Here is a 26,851-nt window from a genome sequence, read left to right as displayed (position 1 = left end):
TAAAACAGACGACTTTTTATTAAAATATACACTCTCTGTTCTTTTCTCAGCAGCTCCCCACAGCAGCTGCCTGTGCCCCTTTCACAGCAGCACTTTGGTGTCCGTCCCGCAGCTATCGGTGTGCGGCAGCCCCGGCGCGAGCGAGCTGCCTACGGGCAAGGTGCTGGCCTGGGTCCACGCTGAGCCCTCGCCGGCCGCCCCCTCGGGCAGCAGCGGGACGTAGGCCTCCTCCGTGGGGCCACCGAGCTGCTCCTCCAGGACGTACCTCGTCCCCCATCGTTCGTTGTGGTGGACATCCACGGCCACCAGCGCTGCCTCTGCTCGGGGGGAGCAGGGCTCGGCAATGTCCAAATCAGAGTCCGTTTGGGGGAAGCCCGAATCCTGGGTGGAGTCCAGGCTGTCCTCGGGCAGCCTGGTGTTGATGTAGATGACGTCCCCGCATCTCCTGACAGTGGGCAGGTTTTCCAGCAGCTTCTCCAGATGGACCTTCAGCTGTGAGAACGTTGGGCGGGCAGCAGGGTCGGCTCTCCAGCACGCAGACATTATTTCATACCTGGAAATGGGGAGAGGAGCATGGTTATGATGGAGGATGTTGCCAGGTGCTGGGCTACGGGATGTATGGAGGGCTAATTCCCCACTTCCCTCCAAACTGGGCAAGCCCTGAGCTGCTTTACATTAAAACGAAGCAAAAACAACCCCCTCTGCTCAGGCTGTTTGCCCAACAGCACGGATTTACCAGCCCAAGCTGCTGTTAGAAGACTCTTCCAGCACCTGGCACTCACTGAGGGTCGGGCAGAGGCAGCCAGCTGCAGCACCCCGGGAACATCCCAGTTCTGCTCCCGGGACACCCCTTCCCGACATGCCTGCTCCCAGGCTGGGGGTCAGGGCACAGTGGAAACTCCCAGCGCCTCCCTGCAAGCAGGACACTGCTGGGCACACACCGTCTCCTCTGCCCTCTAGCAGGCTGGATCCCATAAAAGGTTCCTTTGCCACTTCCTTTGGGGACAGGCGTTGGAGAGGGCCTTGTAGGAACTGTTGTGTGGCTCCAAGCAGCTAGTTTACCTGTTTTTATACTTGCAGCTCTTATCTGGGGCAGGGGGTGTTAAACATTTTCAGCTGTAATGGCACTGGAGAAAAGCTCAAGAAGAAAACTCGGGAGAAAAACCCTCACTGAGCTGCTCAGAAATGCAGAGTTTTGGGGTTTCCACATTTTGCCTTTCCAGGTTCAGAGATTTTAGGCACTGAAGGGCCCTGAGTAACTAGAAGGGGTTTTGTGGGGCAGAGAAGGGCATCACCAGCCAAGACCCTCAGGCTAAAACATACTGTATTAAATAAATAAAATAAAATACTGCACCACAAACTGCAGAGGGCACTACTCCTGTCCCCACAGCGCCCAGCGAGGTGACCTCGGCACCTGCCACCCTCCCCACGCCGCCGGCTGCCAGCAGCCCAGCTCCTCAGCCCTCTGCGCCAGCCCTGCGAACGCATCGCTTTTTGCTGGGATACTCGTGGGGATTTCTGTGCGCCAGTTTGCCCGGAGTTAAGATGATGTTTCCTCCTCCCTGGGTAAGAAGTTGCCCTGGGATCTGGCTTTTATTAGGCACGTCAAAACTCGGGAGATTATGCAAATATTAAAGGGTTTGAGGTTTTTGTTTGTGACACTTTCATTTAAAATTTGATCCACCCCATTATTCTGGCCAGCTCTCCTCTGAGAGCTGCATGTGCATGTGCGTTCTTGTAAGCTCCCTGCCTGTCAACCCCCATAAGGAAGAAAAGGTGAAATCCTTGCCTTTTTGTTTTTTAAATCCAGTCTTTAATAACTGCTGTTTCTGGGGGCTGTGGGAGAAATGGGGGGGGTGAGGCAGAAGGTGGCTCCCTCTCCAGTACAGACCTGTCGTACTCCACTTGGAGAGGCAGCTTTGCAGCAGGTGGGAGCACGGGCGTGCTGGAACGGTCTTTGACTGCGCTGTGATGCACAGCTCTGCAGGCTTTTAGCCAAATTTAGTGCTAAGCCACAAATCCACAGCGCGAGTTTTTGTTGTGTCCTTAAAGAAAGGACGTCAGCTACTGAGAGCCACAAAGCACAAAGGGTAGCACCCCACAGAAACCACCTCAGCTATGGGCAAGCAACGCACAGGTTATCTGCGGGCAGAGAGCAAAGGGGCTGCGCTACAGCCCAGAAACAGGGTTGCAATACTCACAGCTCATCCAAGCAGTCCTCGGGCTTTTTCAGGCGCTGCCCGTGGAAGAGGTACTCGTAGATCTCGTGGTTCTGCACTCCTGGGTAGGGCGTCATCCCTCGGGTGGCTATCTCCCACATGGTAACGCCGAATGCCCACTGCGAGGACAAAGGGAAAGCACGCTGAAAGGACATTTCCAGGAGGAATGAATGACTCTTTTCATGGGGAAAGGTCACTGCCCAGCGTCCACTGGGCCCTCGCACAATGCAAAGAGTTGTCGCTCCAGTCCTGCCCTCCCCAAAACTGGAAATAATAAGCAATGCCACAGAAGAGGCGAGCAACCCACTCAATAAACCTATTCCAGGACGCTGGGCAGGCAGCGAAAGGTCAGCGCGTCCTGTTACCGGCAGCCTCACACTCCTCCGGCTTTGTATTTCCACGGTACAAAACAACCGTAACAAAGCGCAGCAAGGGAGGACGAGACAACCCAGGGATCGGTCCCCAGCTCTTGCCTCCTGCCGCCTGGCTGCCCGGCCGTGTGGACCTACCACATCACTCTTGGTGGTGTAGACACGGTCAGCCAGGGACTCGATGGCAATCCACTTCACGGGCATTTTTGCTATTCGGCCCTGACGGTAGTAATCACCGCTGTAAATCTTCTTCGACAAACCGAAGTCTGCTACGCACACCGTCATGTCGTCCCGTAACCTGTCAGGCGGAAACAGGGATGACAAGATAGAAAAATTTGACCTCCTGAATTCTGAAGCAGGAATTTAAGGCTGAGCTCTCTTCCCATGTCTCTCAAGATCAAGGGAAGTTTTTATTGAAGGAAGCCAAGCTGTGTTCTAAAACCACAGGGCTTCCACTGGTGTTCATCTATCCAGGATGAAGGAGAAGAAAACAAACTCACATGCAGTTTCGAGCCGCCAAATCCCTGTGGAGAAAGTGCCGACTGCTCAGATACTCCATCCCCAGGGCGATATCGACCATGAACTTCACCAGTGTCTGCAGGGGCACAAACTAGGATGGGAAGGTGTGGGTTAGACAGTGCCAGCCCTTTGGGAAGCATTTTTAGTTTGATCTGAAAGGCTTCCCTGTCCAGGACTGCCGGCTGACATCCTAGTGGTCTTACTGGCCTTGGAGAGCACCAGGAGCCCGCAGCAGCAGCCACTGTGGCCTCTCTCATCCCCCTTGGGCTAACGCCCTCAAACTGTAAGGTTTATTGAATCACCAGCCTGCAGGAGCTGCAGATGTGGGGACAGTTGTTTTAGAAACAACCCCAGGGACAGACTGCCAGGCTGTGCCGCTTGGCCAGAAGAGCCTGTCCCAGCAAACCACATCTTGCTGTGGTTTGCTGCAGCAGTGGATGCCATTTCCACCCCCACCCCCTCCTTCCACATCTCTGGAGTACAGCCTGCAACTAGACATTGCTTCCTTCTTGCCTTTCCCACTGGCTGCCTTCACATATTTTTGGCTAGAAAGCAGCTCTGCAGAAAAGGACCCTGGTGTAGCGCAAGCTGACCATGGTTCAGCTGTGCACCTTTGCGCCAAGGAAGGCCAACCTTGTAGCAGGCTGCATCAGCAGGAGAGCAGCCAGTAGGTCAAGGGAAACTGTCCTTCCCCTTAATCTGGCACTGGTGAGGCCACATCTGGATGCTGTGTCCCATTTGGGGCTCCTCAGTAGGAGAAAGACATGTTGGAGCAAGCCCGGAGGAGACCACTAAGATAAGGCTGGAGGACATGGTGTACAAGGAGAAGCTGAGATAACTGGGTTTTCAGCCTGAGAAGGGAAGGTGAGAATCCCACAGGCTTTTGTGGAGCTGGATCCCACTGCTGCCACCTGACAAAGGCAGGAACCAAGTCCTTTTGATGTTTTCAAAAAACAAAGGCAGGTTTGTCCCCAGAAGAGGCATGGTCCCGCCTTGCTCCTCGCAGACACAGGGCCCTCTGCTCCCTGTGGTTGTTACCTGGGGGGCCATCTCCAGCCGCGAGCGGAGCAGGAAGCTGTGCAGGTCACCGTATTTCATGAATGGAAGAATCACCATGGGCTTAGGGACCTGCTGGGAGCTCAGCTCGATGCACACGCCTGGAAAATACAGACAGCTTGCACGGCCCTGTGGGTAAAGGCACCACACTCCCCGTGCAGACATCTGCGCGGGACCCGAGCACTCCCCGGTCCGGCTCCCCTACCCGAATCCCAGCTGGAGGATGGGGAGTGACAGCCCATACCTAGGAGCTTGATGACATTGGGATGGTCAAAGTCCTTCATGCAGGCTGCTTCGCTGAGGAACTCTTCTATCTCCCTTTGGGAAAAGTTATCCACTGGGAAGCAGAGAAAAAGGAGGAGGTTTAAAACCCCAAGAGCTTTAACACCCCAAATCACTGCTGCCATCTCCCTTCTCAGCACAGCTGCTGCGTGGGGCAGGGGGAAGGGACGACCGGGATGTCTCTGCTCTCCTTGGCCGGCTGATATGAGTGCCCCTGTGAATGCCAGGAGCTGTGGCACAGAGGCCGGGATCCCCACAAAACGGCGCCAGGGTGCAGAGAGAGCACCACCTGAGATGGGTAGCAGGAGCGCTGGCACCCACTGGGACAAACAACATCAAGTTCTGCAAGGCCAGGGTGATGACTTACGCTTCATGGTCTTCACAGCCACCTTCTGTGGGGTGCCTTCGGGCTGGCTGAGATGTCCCTCCATCACTGACCCGAACTCCCCTGCACCATGGGAAAGGAGCAAACCCTTTATCCACAGCCCAAAGCACCACCTGTCAGGACACCACTATGTCCCTGAAGATCTGAAATGCTCTAAGACAGACACCTTGTCCCCAGAAGTTTACAGGGGGGGAGGCTTGTGTCTCATCAGTGGCAGAAGGAGGATGTGAACTCAGGGGCACTGGCACTTGGTCATCCTGACCCACCATCTCCCCCACATCCCCTGGGCCTGGAGCTGGGCAATGAAGTAGGTAACAGTGGCAGCCCCTGCCCCATATGTCCAGCCCCAGCTCACCAGCCCCAGCACTCACCCTCTCCCAGGACCTTCCCCAGGCTGAGGGCATTTCTGTCCACAACAACATCCTGCAGCTTCTGCTGGAGCTCGCTGCTGACGCCCAGGCTGCCCACTGCGGGAGAGGGGAACAGAAGCTCCGGTCACCTCCAGCCTGCAGGCATATCGCTGCTGCAATACCCCTGTGAACCTCCTTGCAGAGGGATAAAAAAACCCCACGCTTACGCGTAAGTTCAACAGCTCTCCGGCAGTAGGACTTCTTGGCCGTGTAGTTCACTGCCAGCTCGGAGTCATTCCTGCTGAAAGCATTCCTGGTGGGACAGAAAGAGATCCTGCTGGGCCACAGCTGCTTCTCCTCCGATGAAGGAACTGCTGCTGCAGGGGCGGGTGGACAGCCACAGCGCTGCCAGGGATATTGGCAGCAAAGGAGGAAACATGCACATTCATGCTTATCTTTTTAATTTCCCTCTTACTGGATCAGTGCCATTGCTTACAGAGTCTGAGCAAAACAGCCACTTGATAAACAAGGCTGATCTGTCAAGGAGTCACCGAGTTTTTCTGGGGAGGAAATGGGATACTCATTTCCTAGTCAGAGAGTCATCTGTACCGGTAGGAGTATGATGCCCAGATCCTCCACCTCCTAACGCGCCCTCTTCTCTTGCCCGATACACAAGTCCAGCCTGTCCATGCTCTCTGGTAGCATGTGCAACCCCCACCCCTTATCCAAAAAGGAACTAAAGGGAGCTTCACACCATGGCCCCAAAACGGTGGTGAAGGGCACGCTGCTGGGAGACACTGTGCAACCCCCCTGGTACGGGGCCATGCAGAGGCCCAGCTCCGGGAAACAAAACCACAGCAGATGCTCGAGAGCTCCCAGGGAGTTAGCATCGCACGGGAAGAGCAACGATGCTACACCAGTTAGGAAAGGGATCCTTACATACTACCAGTTTTCAGACTGGCTTGGAGCTGATGCCATGGGAGATCAGAGGAGGGGGATTCCTTCACCAGCTCAATAAACTCCCCTACTGAAATGATGCTCTTCCAAAGGAGTTAATTATATCACATTTCCAGCTTGGCAGCGGACACCCAAGCGTCAGCGCTTGTAAGAACTGCTAGAACCACAATTGTTTAACAAAATCAGTAGCACAGGGCAGTTAAATGCCACTTAGAGAGTCACAAGGGTGAGTGAGTAGCATTGACTTATCGTGGCAGAAAACAGTCCTTTGTCCACATCGTTAAAACACCACTTATGCAGCCCCGTGGCAGTCTCTCTGCCCGGTGGGGCTGGTGCCACGCTTAGCCATTGCACCAAGACATATCTGGCATGTGATGAGGCAGGAAGGGTTTCTCTAGGCCACAGGATATTATACATCTCTGCTCTCTCATGTCTGTGTCAAAACGCCGAGGTCACCCTCCCATACCAAGTTGCACAAGTTTACTTCCCTTTAAAAACAGGAATAGTAAGCGAAAGGTGAACTGCTGGGCTAAGGAAGGGAGGGGAAGTACCATGGCTCCAGTAAAAATACACTCAGTCCCTCACTGTGGGCATAAAAATACGCCATTTGTGGCAATGATGTCAGGATTGGAGGCAGAAGTCTTCTCCCTGTGTCCAGCATGGGCTGCTGGCCACCTGCCCTGCCTGCCTGTGCTCTACGTGCCTGCAACCTGCCCAGCTGAGGGCACCTCTGCGAGCTGTTTGCCCTTCAACTTACCCATATTTTGTTTCCACGCATCTTTTCTGGATGACCACAGAGAAGCAGAGGATCAGCCCGACGGCAACTGTCCCACAGATAAAGCCCAGGGCTACAATAAAGGAGTCCGTGTTCCCGGAGGCTGGAGTCGAAGAGGGGCCTGAGGTTATTAATCATAAGAAAATATCCCATTAATGGAGCCAGTGAAGGAGTCAGCCTGCAGCACCCAGGGGTTGGGGGAGGATTTCCCAGGGGCTGAAACCAAACCCAGTAAAGCCCAAAGGGTTACATGGGGGGAAGAGGGCGTGAGGACCAAGTTTACACATGGAGAGGAAGTCTCTACTGGTTACCAAAGCATGCTGAAGATCCCAGATTCTTGGCTGATAGCCTGGCCGGTGGGGGAAGAGCCTGAAGGACGATGCAGGGATGCCAAATGGCCACAGCTGGGCAAGGAAAGCATGCCGCATGTGCTACCCCATCATCCTCCCCTGCACTCACACCGCATGGGCAGGGACGGGCATCCTCTTACCGCTGCCAGGGATATAGACCTCCACCGGGCTGCTGAAAGGTCCCACTCCCCCCTTGGTGATGGCAGCCACACGGACGGAGCAGGTGGCATTGGTGGCCACCACAGGCACGACGGCCACGCTGGCGTTCTGCCGGACTTCAGCGGAGACGTTCTGCTGGAGAGAGGAAGGGAAGAAAAGCCTGGGCTGGGGGAGACGGTGGCCTGTCCCTACAGCAGGAGGGAAACCTAGAGGTTTATTGAGAATAGTCCCCTTGCCATCCTTCTGCATTGCTCTGCTTTCACAAGCCCAGAGGAAATGCAGCACCAAGCTATTTACAGAGAATAATAGCCCTGCCTGCAAGAGCCGGATGGGACCTGGAAGGGGGCTAGGCAGCATTTCCTGTTCAAACCTCGTACTGCTGTTGCTCTCTGCTTGTCAACAACAGTGGGACCAGCAGCCTGAGCCAGAAAAGAGGCAGGAAAGTGATCTCACAAGGAAGGGGGAAAGGCATTTCATGCATTGGCTGTAACATGGATTTTGATCCCCAGCCTTCACTGTAGTTGGTCTGGCCGGCAGAGGCTCGCACCCCTCTTTGTTGCCGGCCAGGGATGCCCATGGCTTGTGCTGGGCAGCCCCACGAGCCTCGGTGCTTGTCACTACCTCTCCTTTGCAGAACATCTCTGACCGCTGTCAGCCACAGCGTTCCTGGTTTGATTGTTCAACTACCCTGCCACAGAAAGTAGATCTTAGGGCAGATATTTTCTGACTGTGGTTTTGTGTCAAGCTAATAATATTTCCAGTTTTAAAGGCGTGTTTCATTGCCTGGTTACATGGCAGGAGTCAGTGTGCCCCATGGCACAGATGTTTTTCCTTGGTAAATCCAGAAGTGAGTCTTTCCCCCTGTTGTTTCCTTGCCTTCTTCAGCTGTGGAAGTGCTGCTGCTGCTCTTTGCCAACCCTCAGCTGCAAAACAGCTGCCCAGTGGTGTCCAAAACATCTGGCAGGCTGCTGCAGCTGGCGAGCCCAGCTCCTTGCCCTGGCTGAACATCACGCAGCTGAGCAAAAGCAGCAGCTGAGGGGGATTGGTGGACAAGGAGGAGGAAATCAGAGCAGCTCAGAGGGAACCAGCTTCTGTTCACAGTCATAAAAAAGCCACAGAAATGGATGTGAAACATGCCCCAGCCCCAGGAGCATGTCTGTGCCACCGGGCATCGGCATGAGCTGATACCCGCCGCTGCCTCTGCTCCCACACTCCTGCTTTCCTCCCACCTCGTGTTCACGGCATCCTTCGGCAGAAACACACACGAGATCCTTTCCCTACCACCAGCCTAAAAATGCACCGGGATCCTTTCACATAGCAGACAGCTCTGCTGTGTCATCTGAGGACAGAGACCAGCTGATATCAAACAGACCGTGGAGAGCACACTGGCAAAGCAAACAGCCATTCTGGCAGGACAAAACTGCCAAAGTTAATGGTTTTTCATGTGTGTTGCGGTAGTTGAGGAATTTCTTCACGTCCCAGCTCCAGCAGCCTTGGCTCAGACAAGAACTGCTCGTTTAGGAATAAAATAAAATAACTTTTTTGAGGTTTTTAAAAGAGTTTTTAAGCTGGTTGTGGAGAAGAAGAGGCCTGCAGGTGGCCCTGCTGACACAGAAATACAGGATTTCCCCACCTTTATCGCACTGGGGCTGTTAAACTGGTGGTTATTTTGGGGCATTTCATATTTAGCCTGCCCAGGGCCAAAACTCAGAGACTTTCTTTCTGAGAAAACAAGAGCTCCACTTGACAGCAAGCACGTTGCACTTTTGCACTTTTGCTGTCTGTCCATTGGCTCAGGAGACCCCTGGGTGTGCGAGGGGAAACCGGGCACCGCACCAGCCCATGGCACTCTGCAGAAAGCTTACGACTCAAGCCCTTCCTGTGCCTCTTAACTTGGCGACATCCCTTGTAAAAAGACATGCTGGCCCCTGCCCTTGGCTGGCTCTGACACGCATTTTTGCCCTCTGTAAAACCTGGAGGCTGACAAAACAAACCAGCAACGAACTCAACTGTGTCCTTCGGTCTGCAAAGAGCCAAGGTCCCTCGCACAACTACCTCCCACCAGAACTCACTCCCCACTGCAGAGCTTTTTTGAGCCTCCTGAAAGCCAGCGTTAATGACAACAGCTACCAGGAACCCAAACAGAAATTCCACACCATAAGCATTTGACTGGGGAAATTTATAAAAAACAACAACAACAACAAAAGATAGTCACCCAGGGCTTAGAGGGCAAGTCCTGTTTTCTGCTTTCTGCTTGAGAGGCGACAAATATGTCAGCATTTTTTTTTTCCATGCTAGTCACAAGACCATAATATTGTTTCCCTGACTCCATTCGGTCTGGATCTATACATGCTCCTTTTCGGAGGTGCAAAAGGAGAACAGAAAATGCAGCATCCTACAAAAAATAGGGTGTGAGTCACTTTTTCCACACCGGGTTCAGGCTGTCAGTGCCTCTCTGTGCTTTCAGCCTGGGACAGAGGAAGACCAAACCACAGTGGAAAGGCAACAGCTGGATACATGTGCACAATGATCCAGAGGCTCCCCGACCACTGGCAGAGCCTGGACGGGATGCTCTTTTGCCCAGTAGCTGAGATGAGCCAGGACTGCCCGAGAGGTCAGGCCAACCTCACCGTAGCAAATTCCTGAAGGCTACTTCCCAAAGCATGGGAAAGGCAAGAAGGTTGTGCCAGATGACTTCATACACTTGTGGACAAACCCCCGCGCCCATAGATGTTCCTTGAGCATGAAAACCTGTGCCACGGGTTTGCAGGTGAGTTAAGGCATGGGATAAATCCCATCTGAATAAGGAACGACTCAAAACCCAGGGAACAAATTCTCCCAAACACCTTAGGACTGACTGCATTGCTGGAAGTGCCAAGAGATGCTGCCAAACCTTGGCTGCCACTCCAAAGGCCGTACCAAAGATTGTCAACACTGGGAAGAGCATCTCACTTCTATTTTAGAGAACAGGAGCTGTGGTAGCAAACCTCTTGCCTCCTTCAAGCTGAACTGCTTCTTCTAGTATATTATTGACTTCAGGCATTACCATGAGTTACAAAAACATGCATGAAAGAGACCACTTGTATTAAAAAAGCTCAGATGAAAGCATAAGACAGCAGACAAATAAGCTCAGAAAGAATATATGGAAGCACCAGTACCAAACTGGACAGCCCTGCATGATGCCTGCCAGTGTTTTTTCTCCTAGGTTTTAGCCATTCTTCCCCATTTCCCTGGTGACTTACCAACCCCTTGGAGTTCTGCCACCTGTACCAGATGTGATAGCCCTGCAGTTCCCCGTGGACTCTCCCCAGGGGCGGCTTCACCCATCGGATCTCCAGGGAGGAGCTGGATTCATTGAATGACACTGTGACGTTCAGTGGTGGCGTGGTTGGAGCTGCAGGAATCCAAGAGAAAGAAGGTGAGGCGAGCCGGGTGGATGGGTGCAGGGACACAGTAGGCTGATGGAAAATGAGCTGTAGCTCAACCAGAAAGCACACAGTATTTCCTACAGCCTTTAATATTTCCAGCAGGTGACCACCCGTGGGTAAATTTCCTTTCCCCAATCAATAGAGTCAAGATGTCTCACCCCGTAAGCAACCGTGACTCCGGACTAGCATCTCATCCAGAGAGTCCTGCACAAAGCACAGCCGCGCAAACGTGGCAGGGAAACCCTTCTCAGTTTTTGCTACTCATTTCCTACCTCCCTCGGTGGTGCTGGCAGTTATCCAGGGGCTAAATGCCGACCAGCCAACTTCATTCATGCAGGAAACACGGACGTTATAGTCCTCCATGGGCCCCAGCTGCTGGATATGATACACATGGGGAGGCACCGAGGTGTTGAAGAGCAGAAGCGAGATGTTGCTTCGTGGAACAGCTTCCTTGACCTTAATTGAAAAATCAGTTCACAAACAGGGATTAGTCAGCAACAACCTGCAGGGTGAGACGTGCAGCAGGAATTTTACATCTGTAAACAGGATCCAGAGCGCTGCCTCCCTCCCTGCCTCCCATCCAAACACCGGCAGGACCTTGTTCCTGCATGCTGGCTTGTCTCTGCCGAGCGGAAAGCTAACAGCAGGCCATTCGCGGGGCCCAGGGCGAGGGCTCCAACTCACACGGAGAAGAAAGACTTGCAGCGGGGACATGGCAGAGATGCGTGAAATCGCCATTGCTGCAGAAAGGAGGAGGGAGGGATGATTTGCTCATTCTGGTGGCATGGAGCAAAAGGAGCACCCAATAACATCACCAAACAAACAAAGGAAAGTTCTTTTTCATGCAACACATCATTAGACCGCAGGACTTATCACCATCAGATGTTGCGGGACCAGTCACAGACCGCGTCAGACTCCATCATTACATTTAGCAGCATGGATGAATTCAATGTACTAAAACCAAGTCACACTTTTTACGCAAAGAGAAACTGCTCCCTCCCCAAAGGGCTGGCTGTTGAGCACCCACGTAGCTGCCCACACAGCCCTTGCAGCTCTCCGGAAAGTGTCTCATTTCATGGGAAGCACCACGAACGTGGCCTAGGCTGGGACAGTGGGAGGAAAGAGGGAAGAGTAAGAACGAGGGATGCCAGTGCAAGCGCGACAGTTAACTTGGAAGACAACCCACAGGACGTGTTTCAGCATGAACCACAAGCAGAAAGTCATACAGTCCTCTCAAAAGCCCCCACTTGTGGTTTTGTGGTTGTAGGAGACCTGCCCTTCTGCTTAAGCAACAAGAGCACCCATGCTGGGTAGACCAGGATGCTCAGGATGGTCTCAGCATCAACACCAGTAGTATTTTCCAGCCAAAGTGAAAAAGAATAGCCTTCAGCCTCATAAAGCTGGGAAGGTTCCCAAGCCGTCACTAGATTCTTTGAGGGAGGCGAGCAGTGATCAAATGAACATGCAAGCCGCTCCTGAAAGCGCCACTGGGACTGGCTGCTCTCCTGAGCACCGAGCCCAGCTCAGCCATCTCGATCCTCAACTTGTCTTCTGGAGAGAGTCCATCAAATTCATGTATTTTTTAAAAAACCAGGCTTTTTGCAAACTTAAACAGTTTGAACTTGGCAGGTGTGACAGCAATATCTTCCCTTTTAAGCACCAGCAAGCTCAGAAATTAGTCACTTGGTTGGTGGGCCACGCTACCCAAGCGAGGGAATTATCAAAGGGGACAGGAGCAAAAAGGCTTAGTCACAGCTGTGTTTTTGCCAGAAATCATGTTTTGTTTTCAAATTTGAAAGGCTATTTCCTAATGACAGACCGTGAACGTTAAGTCATAGGAAATTCCTTGGCTCTCCACCCCACTTTCCAAGCTCCAGCTGGAAGGCAGCAAGTGGTCGTGGCACTAATATTAGCTCTGGTAGCTTTCCTCCCTGTAACTCCTTTCACTTTTACCTGGCTTCAAACATCGCCTTTCTCCATGTGTTATCTCAGTCCGAGTATAGATTAGCCAGTACAAAAAAACACATCCACAAGAGAGCAAGGAATAGGCTTTGAACTGTGAAACCCAGCAACGTCAAACAGATAGAGCAGGTGGAAACTACACGCAGGGCTGCACCCATAGAGATTGCATTCCCTGACTTGTCCAGGAGACAGGCAACCCCTCAGCTCCTTCCCAGTACTTGCAAGGAGTGGAGAGTCGAGAGAAACCTCCACCTCCAAACCCCTGCAGGAAGGCTCTTGTCGGGAAGTGTTTGACCAGGAGGTAAAAGTAGGGACGAGCATGTGCCTGCCGCAGCTTAAGGCTTGCAAAGTCTCCCAACAAGCTACTTGAAGCAGTTCTGGGCATCTCTCCATGAAGAGACATGACAACCTGACTGTCTCGCCTGAGTAGAGACAATCTCACGGTTCAGTCCTGCACGCTTCACAGGCACGAGCCTAGATGGGCTCTTCCAGGCAGGCAACCCACCTGTTCCCATCGCCCCTTGTTTCTGCCTCCACTCAACCTGGGACAAAAGCCTGCTTCAACACTCCCTGCATCAGCTCCTCTGCGGGACCCTTTCCACTGACTTTGCCCCCAAGCAGTGAGCAAAGCAAAGCCGCTCTTTGTGAGCAGACACCACCAAACTAGCCTCCAGCAGCTCCTTCCAAGCCTCCTGTCCACCTCAGCGGTGCTCTGGCTGTCCCAGGTCCCAGCGCCTGGGAACTCTGCTCGCTGCTCAGCTTGGACTCCTCGCCATCACGCCACCACAAACTCCCCAGCCATCCGGCCCGCAGGGCGCGGGTGGGACAACGTGCCAGCTTCCCCTTTCAAAGCTGCTGGGAAAGTCCGACTCCATTTGCCCAAACCAACAGTCTGCTCAAATAGATGCGGTTCATGCCAGACAACACTGATTTCCACCTGCCTCGGAGTATCCGTGTGAGGGTAGCTGGCAGGGGCAAAGCAGGGTTATGGATGCTTACCTGGACACTGCAGCTGTTCAAGGCAGAGAATGCATCAAAGCCCGGCACCCAGGATACCACGATACCGTGGGCCGTTCGGTTGAGGACGTGCACACTGGTGGGTGCAGATGGTATTCCTGCAGGGAAAAGCCAAGGGCAGTCAGCTGGAGGCCTAAGCACGAACGTGGCACGTCTGGCTTCCCCCAGGAAGCTGCCGGAGCTCAGACCGACTGTGCATGAACTGCCCTGGCCACAGGCACAATGGCATCCTCTATCAGTGTACCACGGATGTTTCAGACTGCTGGACAGGGAAGCAGAAAAAAGTCATTTGCAGGACTATTTTGACCATGTTCTATATTTGTGAGCTCTCTGGGCTGCTTAGAGGCAATGACATATTTTGGAGAATACCTTCCTCACATTACTGGAGTGGGTCCGGACAGGAATGTCAAGAATTTCCGCCATTCCCTATGGAAAATTGCAAGCACCACCCGAGTTGCAAAGGAAGGAAAAGAGTGATACAGCCCTTCCGAAACCTGCTCTGGGGCTGACAGTTCTGCTTTCAAATGTGCTTTTTGGTGCTTCCTCCCACGGCAGTGACACTGGGATGACAGAACAGCACTGGGTGACCGTGCTAACTACATGCATCCCACTTGATTTTAAACATAGGTTTAAAATGAGGAAAAATAAGTACAGGAGTCCTAAAAACATCTCCTTCAGCTCGTGTGGAATGGCTGCTGGGAAGGGTGGAGATCAGGACAGTTCCTTCTTGGACACAAGTAGTCAACAGGTAAAGCAAGCATCGTGTTGCCGCCCCTACCTTTCACGTTGACCTGCCCCGGGTTGGACGCAGTCAGCCCTTTACTGTTGTGAGCCTCGCAGCTGAACAACGCCGTTTCGTTAAGACCTGCAGAGGGAAAACCGAGGGCCTGTTCACTGGACCTGCACAAACCCCCCAAATCACACCAATTCTCCACCTACTGCTCACAGAAAACCCTTGTGGCTTATTTTCTTGTGCTGTTGCTTTTTTTTTTTTCCCCAGCAACACAAATGACCTTTTATTTTGCATTCATTGCTTCCCTTCGTGGCATTTCTGCGCTGACTGCCCGGGAGTGACCCCCGCGATCCAGCTCACCCACCTTCCACACCGCGAGCACAAGTGTACCATCAGTGCGAGGCACAGCACAGCGGGCAGGACCGTACGTTTCTACAGCGCTGTTGTGCAACCTCCTGAGTAAGCATTTATTTTGCGTTCAAAAAAGGAAAGGCAGAAAGCAGAAGAGCCCACCACCATGGCTTGAATCAGATGACCTATTGCTTTTCAAAGATTGCTCAAATCTCCCAGATGATAACAGAGAACGACTGCTTTTGGGAGCCACTGGAAATACCCAACTATGGATGGCTGCTTGTTTCCCACTGGGTCTTGGCAGGGACTGTGTGAGGCAGCAACAGCACTCTGGACTTTTGTCTCATGCAAAGGACTTTATGGGAGGTGCAGGGCTATCCCTCCTGGGCACACTGCTGCTGCAAGGCGAAGGGCTCACCACGGTGCACTGAACATGCCGAGCATTTGCTCACACGAGCAGCATTGCCTCTCAGAGCAACAGCACTCCTGGGCCAGGAGTGGTTGTTCAAGTGACCCGACCTAGCATGTACCAGCTGGATGCAAGAATATCCAAGAGGAATGAGTCACTTCTTCCGGCTTTCACTGCCTTTTAAAGCCTGCCTTTGGATGCCAAGACAAGTCAGTTATAGTCTGGCTGCTAATTAGCTAGTGGCCTTCTCCTCACGATCAAATCAAGAAATCCCTCCTCTCTTTTGCCTCTGCAGCAAAACCATGATGGGTTTTATGTTACATGAAGGACTTTCCCCTCTGTGCTCTACCAGGCTGGCATGGAGACATGCTGCAGGGGCCAACCCAAAGCCTTCCAGAGACATTAAGAGGGGACCACCAGTAAAGCAGCCCATAAGAGCAGCTGTGTACTTGTTGGCATGGCCACAGGCTAGAGAAAAAACCTGCTTCTTGCTTAGGAAAAAGCAGTTTGAGTATCCTGCCTCTTCCGAGGAAGAAATTTCTGGCAGCAGCCGGAGGGGGCTGGACAGGGGTTCCTGCCCCCAGATCATCCCTGGCAGAGCGGTCCCCAGGGCTGCCGAACAACCAGGACAGACAGTGAGTGCTGGGCAGAGCTGTGCTCCCGGTGCTGAGGATGGAGCAGTAACAGGCTGGGGGACATTTTTTGCAAACTGGTACCTCTGTGGTACCTCTCTTGCAAAGCTGGACCCCCGTGTCCCACTGTACACAATTTGACAGCCATATTTTATGCCAAACCTCCTGGGAAATTTATCTGTGCTGGGCTTTCCAGCCAAGCGTCAGCAATGGACAGTGCCACATGAAGACAAAGCAGGCTGCAACGGCCTTGGGACAGCACACGGGAACACTGCCCCTGCGTAACAGAAGGTGTGAGGCCAAGGGGACAGGCTGTGGTTGGCACAAGACACCTTCACCCCCTGCCCTTCCTGGCACCCACACAGAGGTGTCCCAGCTGGCTGTGGCAGGGACGCTGCACGTCTCACCTGGCACGGTCAGGACTGACGGGGAGATGTGGGGCTTCTCATTGACTTGGATGTTGTTGCGAAACCAGTAGATCTCCACAGGCTCTGGCGGGCCCACAGCTTGACATGTGAGGTTGAAGGGGCTGTTCTTGGTGACATTCAGCTTCTCGGGCTGACGAATGAAGTGTGGGAGCCCTGCACAGACACAAGCAGAGAAGCAAGAGATTGAGAGAGCTTGGAAACACAGCCCTGTCAACAACCCCAAACTGTCCTGCCCGGGGCTGTGCCCAGGTCCAGCAACAAGCCCTTCCCCGTCCAGGACCCCCCATTTCTGGAGGACAGGCTGCAGGTCCCAGATCATGGTCCCCGGGGCTGTCACTCAGCCAGGGCACAATGCTTCACACCTCCGGCACATCCACCCGAGCCCTCCTCCAGCTCACCTTCCAGCTGCACCGAGATGGGATCTGACACCACCTCCGTGCCAGAAATGTTGAGTTTGCAGACGTAGGAGCCGTTATCCGAGCGCTGGGCGGCAAGGATGCTGCCAGAGAGAACAAAGACCACGTCAGGGCTATGGCAGGGAGCCTTGCCCCGCACACAGCTCCCACAGGAGGACACAGCAATACTGCCAGGCTGAGGGTGAGTTTCAATCAGTACCAACCACCCCACAGCATACACCAAGCAGAAGTTGGGCTTGCAAAGACAAGCTTTGGGGGCTAAGGAGCGTCTGCCCATCCTAGTCCCAGTCCCAAGCTCCTGCTAGCGATCTAGCCTCCCATCTCTGCCTGGGAGCCAACACTCAGGGCAGTTACCTGAAGGTGGAGGTCATTACCACCTCCTCCTCATCGGGGATCTCGAAGTGGCTGCTGGCAATGCGGTCCAGCACGTGCAGCTCCCTCCCATCCTTCCACAAGGAAATGGCCAGGGTGTCTGGCCTGAACAGCAGCTGAGGTACTTTGATGGAGCAATTAAATGTGACATCCTTGTGCTCATTAATCACAATGTGTTGCACCGTGGGGTTAAACTTAATCTGTCTTAGAGAGCTGGCTGAGGGCTCCTCCCGGGGCTGCTCTGTGCTCTGGTGAGGCCAGTGACCAAGGGTGGCCACGCTTCGCTCGGGGCGGTGGGACTCTGCCACCAGGTATGGTCTTGGATCCCGGATTTGGTCAGCATCACCTGCAAGAGAAGACCTCGGTTTTGCTACCACCAGTCAGCAAGTGCCCCCTTCCAAAGCCCTGCAAAGCCTCACCGCCTCTGTTAATAATTAAAGGCTGCTCATTTACAGATGCTTCAAAAATTCAAAATCTCTAGGAGACCTCTCATAAGAGGCCCAAGGAGGAAACACGGAGCAGGGGCTGCCCCTAGACTGCCTATGTGCAAGCAGCACCTCCAAAAAAAACCTTTTTAAAACAAACCGGAGCAGCCCAGGCTAAAGAAAGTGCTCGGCCGCTTCTCTTTCGGCAGGGGAGAGGCAGGAGCTATTTCTGCTGCATCGCACCCCTGGGACTGCAATATAAAAGGATCCCTGAGCAGGAGGAATTTGGGACTTTACTCCAGTAAGCCCCTTTCAGGGGCCTCATCCCAAGCACTTTCAGCTGGGGCCGAGCACGAGTCCCTGGCGGGGATTCCTCTGATTTCAGGCTTTTTGCTGGTGACACTGCTCCCTTCCCAGGACAGGGTGAGATGCTCTGAAAGAGGGAGATGCTTTCTGAGTCAGCTGCAAACACTTTTGCTAAGCTAAGTGCCTCCACCAAGCTGCCTTTCCCAGGAAAAGAGCTATAGACAGATGAAGAAATGCCTTCAGAGAGCATTTAGGAGCCAGCTGCTGTTTAGTGTTGCTGTCCCAGGGTCTTTTCCCAGACATTTTTCCCAAGGGAAGGGAGGGCTTTGTGTCCCCACCTAAAAATCACTTAACAAACCCAGTCCAGTAACAGCATTTCCCCACTCCCACCCAACGCTTCCCACCCCAGCCACGAACAAGAACGAAGAGCAGCTCCAATTCCACCCCCAAACAAAACTGTTTGTTTTTTTTTAAGAGATACAATCTAAAGAATATACCACAAGTAGATGCTTTTACTAGACTGTTTTTGAGCTTGTTGAGGCTTTCACAGGCACACAGAAATCCCAAGCGGAGTGGTAAATCTCCCTTGCTGCTTTCAGCATGCAAATGTATCGTGCCTGATAGGAATTTCAGCTAAATTAATTTGCCTCTTCCAAAGAAAAATACAACAAATTATTCACAATTTGAAAGACGACACCGCAGGTAGAAAGCACAACCTTTTTTTTTTTAACCAAAGTTCAGCTGAGTTTGTTTTGAGACAGATCTTAGTCCTCAAACATCAAATGGCAAGTTTTTCAAGCTACGTCATTACTATTGTGAGTAATGGGGGCATGAGCCTAGTGTGCTTTCCCGAGAGCCAAGAAACACAACCTAATTTTGAGGCTGGATATATTCCTTTGCTAAATTGCTCACTATTTTTAACCCTGGAGAAATGCTACTTCTAGACAGAAATTTGAGCAGGGTTTTTAAGTTCTGCCGGGTCTGGTGGTGCAGTGAAAAGCACAAGGCTCTCCCTGGCTCTCCCACAAAACAATGGGTTTCCCTTTTAGAAGAAAAAAAAAAAACCAGACCCTAAGCTTTCCAACCTGCTTCCTAAGCTCTACCATCCCAACACAAACAAAGGCCATGTGACTGCGGCAAAACGCAGCCGACTGCCATTTGTTTGTGGGCCGGGTCACCTCAAACAACCAGGCAGCTGCAAAAAGATTTGTGAAATGCAAACAAGCGAGCGACCCCAAACCCCCTTCACTCCCCTGCTCCTCCCAGAGGTTACTCAGGCTGGAGCCGCTCACCGCCTGGCACGATCCAACCTTAAACAGCTGTTTTCATGCTGCATTTTGAAGCTCTTCAGCTCTGGCTGGAGGAGCTCCCCCAGCGGGAACCCCTGGCCTGGGAGGACACGGATGAATGCCGGCAGTCCCTGCCCTTGGCAGGCACTCTGCCTGCTCTGGGATGATTTCTGCTCCCCCAGGCTGCTTCAAGTTTAAAGGCAAAGAGCAAAGGTGATCTTAGCCTCGTTTTTTGTACTGATTGAGTGGCAAGAGGTGCTTGCTGGCCCAAGGACGAAATACTTTCTGACTCATGTGACAACAGGATTTTCTCACATCTACCACCACCTTTGGGTACCACTTCCATCCCCAGCTGCTTGGGATGTGGATATCTTCATGGTGGCTTTGAAGGGATTTGCCCTGTGTGGCAGGACACGCCTTAGCTGCGTCCAGAATGATTTCCTTAGGCTGGCTCTAAAAGCCCACGCTGGAGCCGAGGAGCCGTGCCTGCGTGGGTGCCTGCCACGCTGGAGCAGCTCCCCTGGCTTACCGCAGCTTGGCCGGAGGGAAAAGCTGGCATGGAGATAAATCCACTAGCAAGCACAGTGCTGTCTCTTGAAACACCTGGGATCACAGCAAAACTGAAGCACTACAAAGACAGGTCTCACCGTGCAGCCTGGCAGGTCCCGCATGCCTTCTCCGTTACTTGCCTGGAGAACGGAGTTTTAGAAAGAAAGCCTTGCCTGCTATTACAGGCAAGATACTTTATTACAGATGAAAACAAAAAGCAGGGAGTTGCACACCCCACGACTGAAACAGTGAGTCGTTCTGCTGCAGTCCCAGCATGGGAAGGTATTAGAAAACACCCAGGTCTGCCAAAAAACTCCCTACATCCCTAGCCCTGGATTTCCCATTACTGGAAGTAATTCACCTGCTGACAACTGCTTTCTGCTTGGGCACTTGTTGAGCATATCTTCGCACCCAGACGGGGCAGGAGGAATGACAGCCCCTGCCTGGGGAGGGGTTCCTACCTCCCCGTCCCCTTGGAGCTGTCAGAAGTTAATTTCCTCCAGGGCCACACCTGGCTTCCAAAAAGACTCTCAGGGTTCAAACTCCTTTTGTATAAACCAGCCCAGGATTCCTGGCTAAATCCACTGCGAGTTCCCCTCACTGGAGATTCCTGCTATTACAGAGACAAGACTTTTCACGCCACCCCGCCGAAAGCAAACACTCGCGCTCCCACCTTTCCTGCTAAATCCCATCCGTGTACCAGCTCTGAGACCCCCCAGCATCTCTGAGCATGGGCTACAAACCCCCAGCAGCTCACAGCCTGTGACCAAACATCGGGCAGCCCTGATGACGGCACGCTTTAAGTCCAAAAACTACTTTTGCCTCTGCATTTCTTTTTTGCAGGTACCTAAGCACGTGGAGCCAAAAAGCCAGCAGACTGACAGCACCGCAAAGCGCATCCCTGTGCCACAACCCGCGGTGATTCTTCCCAGCACCAGTGCGCAGCTGGCTCACAGCTAACGGGGTACATCCTAGAGTCGCTGATGTGTCGCAGCTTTTGGTCCCTGCCTGTCGCTGCGTCCCCAGCAAGCAGAGGCACATCCCACAGCGAAGTGCTGGGACGTGACCACGCTGCAGAGGCAGGGCTGCGTCCCAGGACAGCAAAACCCCGCTCCCTCTGGGGCTGGCAGATATGTGCTGCCTCTAGAAATCTGCAGCGGAATCATTGCCGAGCTTCTCCCCCCGCACAGGATTTTAAGCTTTTGCTAAGGTCTACAGGCCCAGCGAGCAGGAGCGGGGTGCGGGAGGCACCGGGGTGCCCACACAACACCCCGTCTGCTGGCAGCGTGGAACGAAGCAGCATCTACAGGTAGAATGAACCTCCGACAAGCGCCCCTCGCCGCCCCCCGCCGTCCCCAGCGCCCCCCGAGCAGCCGCACATCCCAGGGCACCCCCAGCCCGGTGCCCCCCGCTCTCCGCCCGGACTCACCGGCCCCGCCGCGGGGCGGGCGCAGGGCCGCCAGCAGCGCCCAGAGCAGCGCCCATCGCCCGCCGCCCATCGCCACCGGCCCCGCCACCGGCCCCGCTCGGCTCCGCAGCGCCTCGGGGCCGCCGGCCCCGCCTCCCCCCCCGCCCCGCTCCGCCCCGGCCCGCCCCGGCCCGGTCCGCCTCCCGCCCGCCGAGGGGACGGGGCAGCACCGGGGCTCCCGTCCCGCCCCCGGAGCCCCTCCGCGCCGCCGGGGGCCCGGGCTCGGCCCCTCTGAGGGGCTGGCCGCAATCGCTGCTGCCTCGGAGTCTTTGCAGCGCTCCGTGGATGGACAAGTTCTGTATGCAGGGGAGTGGATTTCTCCCCAGGAAGGCATTTTGGAGCTGTGCTTGCATGCTCTGAGGACCAGGTCCTTCCCGGCCCGGCTCCCCTTCCTGCGGAGCCCCGCACCGAGAAGGTGACGGGATGGGGACATCGCTGCTGCCTGCGGGGCCAGACCCTGTGTAGGAAGGGCATGGCGTGCTGAAAGCACCGCTCCTCGCTTGCCCAGACCAGAACAGCAGGGCGAGAGGGGACAGAGACAAACGCAAGCCACAGTGAGAAGGGCGGGAAGACCCAAATGAAACCAACGTGCAACACAAGCCGTTTAACGTGAAACAGAACACGTCTCCCAATGGCATGAGAAGGAAACGAAGGAGTTTCTGGGTGTTCAGAACCTGTCCCGAACGCTGGCCGTGCTTGAAGAGGTTTGAGACCAAGCCGTATTGAGGCCATCAGCATTTCCCCCACTGCAAATGGGAAGGGGCTGGGATTTGGGGAACCAGCAGCCAGCCTGACTTGACGTGACTCAGTGTATTTCTCTGCTGCAACCATTCTGCTCCCTGCACATAAAATTCTCTGGAACTATGACACAAGTGTAACTTTTTTTTCCCAGAAACCTGCTATAGTCTTCCCCAAGCCCTAAAGGTAGGAAGAGGGATGTCAATTTTGCCTGGTTAGCAGTAGGTAAGCATCAGCACACCATGGGAACAGAAATGGGGCAAGAAGACAGCTCCATGTTGAGGCTGCTCATTTCTGTTAGTGTGTAATTTATAATGAGAGCTGGGAAGGGCAGTGCATTTCTCAGGCTGTTAGAAAAGAACAGTATGAAATCCAGTTGGAATTTTTCTTTCCAATTGGGAAGAAAAAAACGCCCTCATTTCAGTGAAAAAAAAAAGAACAAATCACCCCCAGACTTCTTTGACTTGCAAAGGTACTTATTCACGGCATATTCTCAGGCCCTGGTGACGGAGGTTGAATTTCCCCCCTCGCTGCCTCTTTTGCTTCAGACCAGCTTCTCACATCTTGAAGTGATCAGCAGCTAAGGAAGGGCACGTGTCGCTAGAGGCCCAGATTATGGGGAGAAGAAAAATGTACTAAAGCTGCTGCAAGAAGACTGAGCATTTTCAGCGGTGCCTAAAAGCCAGCGCCTTCCCTGCAGCTCTGGCAGCATGACTTTTTTCTCCAGATCTTGGGTGCATTGCCCATGCATCCAACATCACTCAGGGAGTAGGACGAGACCGGGGGACAGGCATTTGTCCCTCTGGTCTTTCCAGGCTGGCTCTTGATATGAGGCTGTCATTAGTGGTCAGCCTTTGCTGCACGGGTGTACTTTTATCTGGCTACGTTCCCCAGTGCTGCTGGCTTTGCAATTTTGGGGAACAAAACAATGGAAAGGTCTTTGGATTTTGTGGGCTGCAGGGTGGGAGCAGCCCCTCACATCAGGATAATGACATATAACTGCCCCACTAACAAGGGCCGAGGAAGCAGGAGCAATTTCTACGAAAGAGGAGGAAAAATATAAACAATGAGAACACTTGGGCACATAAAGAGGATTTAAGCAGCTCTCTCAAATCCCCTAATTTGGGTCATTTCTTTACAGCGGGTTGGTTTCTGCTCAGTGCTGGTGTAAACTAGTCTCCAGCTCAACAGGGTTTGTTGCAATTCATTTGAGCACAGTGTGACAGGAGGAAGAGGCTCGTGCCTGGAGGGGGAGGCAGAAACAGGGAGAGGAGAAACCACAGGAGAAACTCGCAGGTCAGGTTTGTGATAGGAAAGGTTTGGAAGCAGCTGGCAGGAGACTGACCATGCTGGCTGCTCTGGGGTTGGTGACATGCAGCTTCCACCTTGGCCAGCATACTGCTGTCCTCAGTCTGCTTCCAGCAGCATGTGGAATACAGGCTCAGGAGCAGCCTCGACAGCCTTCCTCTGAGCAGGTTACATATCTCCACACCTCAGAGCCCATACTCAACAGTTTCTGGGGTCTGCACACAAAGACCTTGTGTTTTTTGTTCCAAAGTATGTGCGTAGCCAGACTCGCAAGGTCCCCCCAAACAGCACCCCCTGTTCTCGCTGCCTGGGGCTGGGCATCAGCCGGCATTTGGCCCTAGAAATACCTCGCATCCTGCACAGGGCAGCGGGAGAGGAAAAAAACCAGCTGATGTCAAAGGAAGGAGGATCGAAACAAAGTGAGAACCTTTAACTGGAAACAACAACTGCTTGTCTCCCCTATCTGAGCGCCGGGATCTGACCCTGAACCAGCTAAACCAGTCGTGCTCGCAGCTCTCCAGGTGTGGTAGTGCAGCACAGGCCACACTGGAGGGAGAACCCACCTCTAGCCTTCCAAAGGAGGAGAGCAGAGCAGAGTGCAGGTAACTGTGCAGGTACCAGCAGCTGTTTCTGAGCCACACTTTCAGCCCATGCCTCTCCAGCACAAAGCTCATTGGATCCATCACCCAGGCCATCCCTCCCAGGAGGGGCCGCTGCCCTTTGAGCCCATGTTTTCCTGCTGTATTTGTATACATATGCACGCAGAGTCCTGCTCGTGAGCACAAAGACGCCTATCCTTATCACCACAGGCTTCTCCTGCCTGTGTGAGACATTATAATCCCCTTCCGATAACATCAGCAGCTCCACAGGTATTCTCAGCTTTCTTTTAGCAGGATCCCAGCAAGTGCTTTAGGTGCTCTCAGAGACACCCTGGGGTGTCACGGTGCCAGGCTAAAGCTTGAACTTGACCCTTTAGATTTTTTGCTGTTTCACTTCAGAATATCAACACTGTTTCTTCACAAGGCTATTTGGGGACTTTGGAGGCAACGTAATACTCGTGAAATCAGACCATTTATCAGAAATGGCACTCAGCAATTGGGCTTTGGGCTGTTATCTGCTGAGATTTTTTTTTCCCCTTTCCCATTTCTGTGTTTTTGTTTTCATTTTGCTAAACCTTTCTTTTATTTCTGCCTCCTCTGTGTGTCCATTTTTATTTCTATTTGCAGGGGCTCCAGTTCTTTTAAATACCAGACTCTTCTGGCAACATGTTTATAGCTCAAGGCAGATGCCATGTTTGTGTTAAATGTTATACCCTGGTCACAGGATGCAGCCCACAAACAATTTGCAGAGAAAACGGAACATTTTGTGGTGCTACTAAAATGTCTTTTTTCTTGTGCTGCTTTCTTTGGGCACATGGTACAGGCTATGTCTCTTACCAGGCACATTCTGTCCCTTGGCTCAGCTGTTTCTTCCTAGGAAAATTTTTCCTGGTTTGCAAATTATTTCACAAAATCAGAAAGGCATTTCCAAAGGTCGGATGCTGGCTTGAACCTTCCTCGTTTTGAGCCCTGGGCGTTCTTACTTGCCCACAAAATTGCTATCTGTATTTCACGGTCTTATTTGTGTAAATACCCCCATTTGTCTCCATATGGAAATCTGGTCCCTGGCTGGATCTGTGGATCCAGAGTACCATTTTTTCTGGTTGTCTTCCTGCCAGAAGCTGCAGTATGATTTGAAAGCACTCTGCACCTCAGTGAATTCTTGTTTCTCATAAACCTGGCTTTCCCCAGCAAGCTGCTTCTCATTTCTGAGAAAACGATAGTGCTTATTGTCATGACTTGAATGAAGGGTTCCCCAAACCACATGCTGGAACCACAGTTTCAAATATGTTTTCAGTTCTTCACCAGCTTTTCCCGCCTCCTTTGATTTCTCATGTGAAAACTAATATCTTGGAAAAAAAAATCATACTCGTTAGAATGTACTACCCTTCCAGTTCCCTTCAGGGGACTTTATACAGGTTTTGTTCTGTGATTATTGCCTGTCAGACAAACACAGGCTCCTTCTGTGCATCACACCACAGGTGCTAATTTAAAAAAAACCAAAAGGCAACACTTTCTGGTATGCTGCTTGGACATAAACGGAGAAAGTACACTGTTGCAGGAACAGCGCTATGCTGAAAGCTAGTAACTGGCTGCGATCTGTACCCAGCAACACCCTCTTGTTTAGGTGAGCAATTATAAAGGTGAGAGGTAAAGAAAAGAGCTCGTTTTGCAATGTTCGAATGGTTGAAAAGACCGCAGGATAAACTTGCTTACTGCCAACATGCCCACGTGGTGCAGATGCCTGTGTGCTACAGCGCCTGCAAGATGGGCAGATTAATAGCCTGGTGCTGATCTCATCAGTGAAACTTGTTCTTAAAAGAATAAAAATAATCTGATTGTCCCACCAGATTTTGGCAGCTGAGTACATCCCAGAGCACTAATTCTGCACGTTTTGCTGTGACACCACAACCAAGGCAGAACAGCAAATGCTGGAACCCGAATTACACATGGGTGAGATTTGATAATACAGAAATGCATGTTTGATTATACAGAAATGCAGGTCGAGGCATCGTTCCTTTGGCAAAATCTGGCGGTTCTCATCATAAAAGCCAGGCGAACTGCCTGACACCTAGTGCTAGTAATCAGAGATGCAGCTGCGAAGGTTTCGGCACCCTCAGCCTTAGTCTTTACAAGGGTGGCAGGCTGTCCCGGCACCCATCCAGTGGGACGGTGGATTGATACAACCTCTCTGCACTCCTGACAGGAGAACAGCCGCTGGGCACTGACCACCGACGCATCAGGAGCTGGGTTTTTAGCTGGTATAAGTCAGTGGAGCCCAGACTTGCAGTGAGTTATGCTAATCCGTATCACACGAGCATCTGAAATTTTGTGGAGAGGGTTGTACAACATGCCTGTTGACAACTGCAGAGTGACAGGGCTCCAGGAGGCACTGCCAGTCCTATGAAATGGTCTAACATAGGTGTTTTCTGCTTCCTAAACACCATAGAAAGTTAACTGCTCATACATACTGCTCAAGCTGTAGAGGTAAATTAATTCCATGCTGCGTGAACTTTTGCTCCTTAAAGCAAAAAGATGTTGAAGCATCACTGTAGAAGCTCGTACAATATTTAACTGCAGAAACGCAGGCCTGGCTGTAAGGGGTGGGGGTTTGTCGCTGGCCTCAGAGATTTAAAGGGCAATCCTTTGCTCTTTGCCGGCTACAGTCAGAAGAGAAGGTGCAGAGCGACCATGCGGTTCGCGAGGGGTGAGATAGGTCGAATTTTATGAGGAAAGCTGCCTTAGGAGGGGGGAAAGGGACGGGCGTGCAGGGGCTGACGGGGCAGCGGTACGCAAAGTACTATGCTGCCGGGGCCTGGACCGCACCCACAGCCCAGCGATTCTGTTTTAAACATCAATGGGACCGTAGCTCCCCAAACCGGCATGATTTCCCTCAGGAGACACGGCCAAGCGCTCTCAGTCCCTGCAGGAAGACAGCGGGTAGCAGGGGGCCTCCCGCCCGCCGCCATTTCCCTCCCGGCGTCCCCCGCGCCGGGCC

General features: G+C 52.8%; 1 protein-coding gene across 2 annotated transcripts; it reads right to left on the bottom strand.

The window, feature by feature from the left end:
* Positions 1-21,310, bottom strand: MERTK (MER proto-oncogene, tyrosine kinase). Of its 2 annotated transcripts, none has more exons than XM_075089661.1 (19): positions 21,170-21,310; positions 17,154-17,517; positions 16,782-16,882; positions 16,363-16,536; positions 14,609-14,695; positions 13,813-13,928; positions 11,124-11,307; positions 10,666-10,817; positions 7,405-7,558; positions 6,897-7,035; positions 5,410-5,495; positions 5,204-5,299; positions 4,815-4,895; positions 4,410-4,502; positions 4,148-4,266; positions 3,091-3,200; positions 2,729-2,888; positions 2,202-2,338; positions 1-553 (listed from the first exon to the last, which is right to left on the bottom strand). In XM_075089661.1, the coding sequence occupies exons 1-19, from the start codon at positions 21,237-21,239 to the stop codon at positions 82-84; spliced, it is 2,895 nt and encodes a 964-aa protein (XP_074945762.1). In that variant the 5' UTR covers positions 21,240-21,310; the 3' UTR covers positions 1-81. The 2 variants fall into 2 exon arrangements, with proteins under 2 accessions (XP_074945762.1, XP_074945761.1); XM_075089660.1 differs by having other exon boundaries at positions 7,405-7,555; positions 21,170-21,306.
* Positions 21,311-26,851: the final 5,541 nt, after the last annotated feature.

The sequence above is a fragment of the Phalacrocorax aristotelis genome, chromosome 3 (genome assembly GCF_949628215.1).
Source record: "Phalacrocorax aristotelis chromosome 3, bGulAri2.1, whole genome shotgun sequence".
In the NCBI taxonomy this organism is placed as follows: domain Eukaryota; kingdom Metazoa; phylum Chordata; class Aves; order Suliformes; family Phalacrocoracidae; genus Phalacrocorax; species Phalacrocorax aristotelis.
Note: the sequence above shows the minus strand (reverse complement) of the source record. Positions and strands in the feature narration are given on the sequence as shown.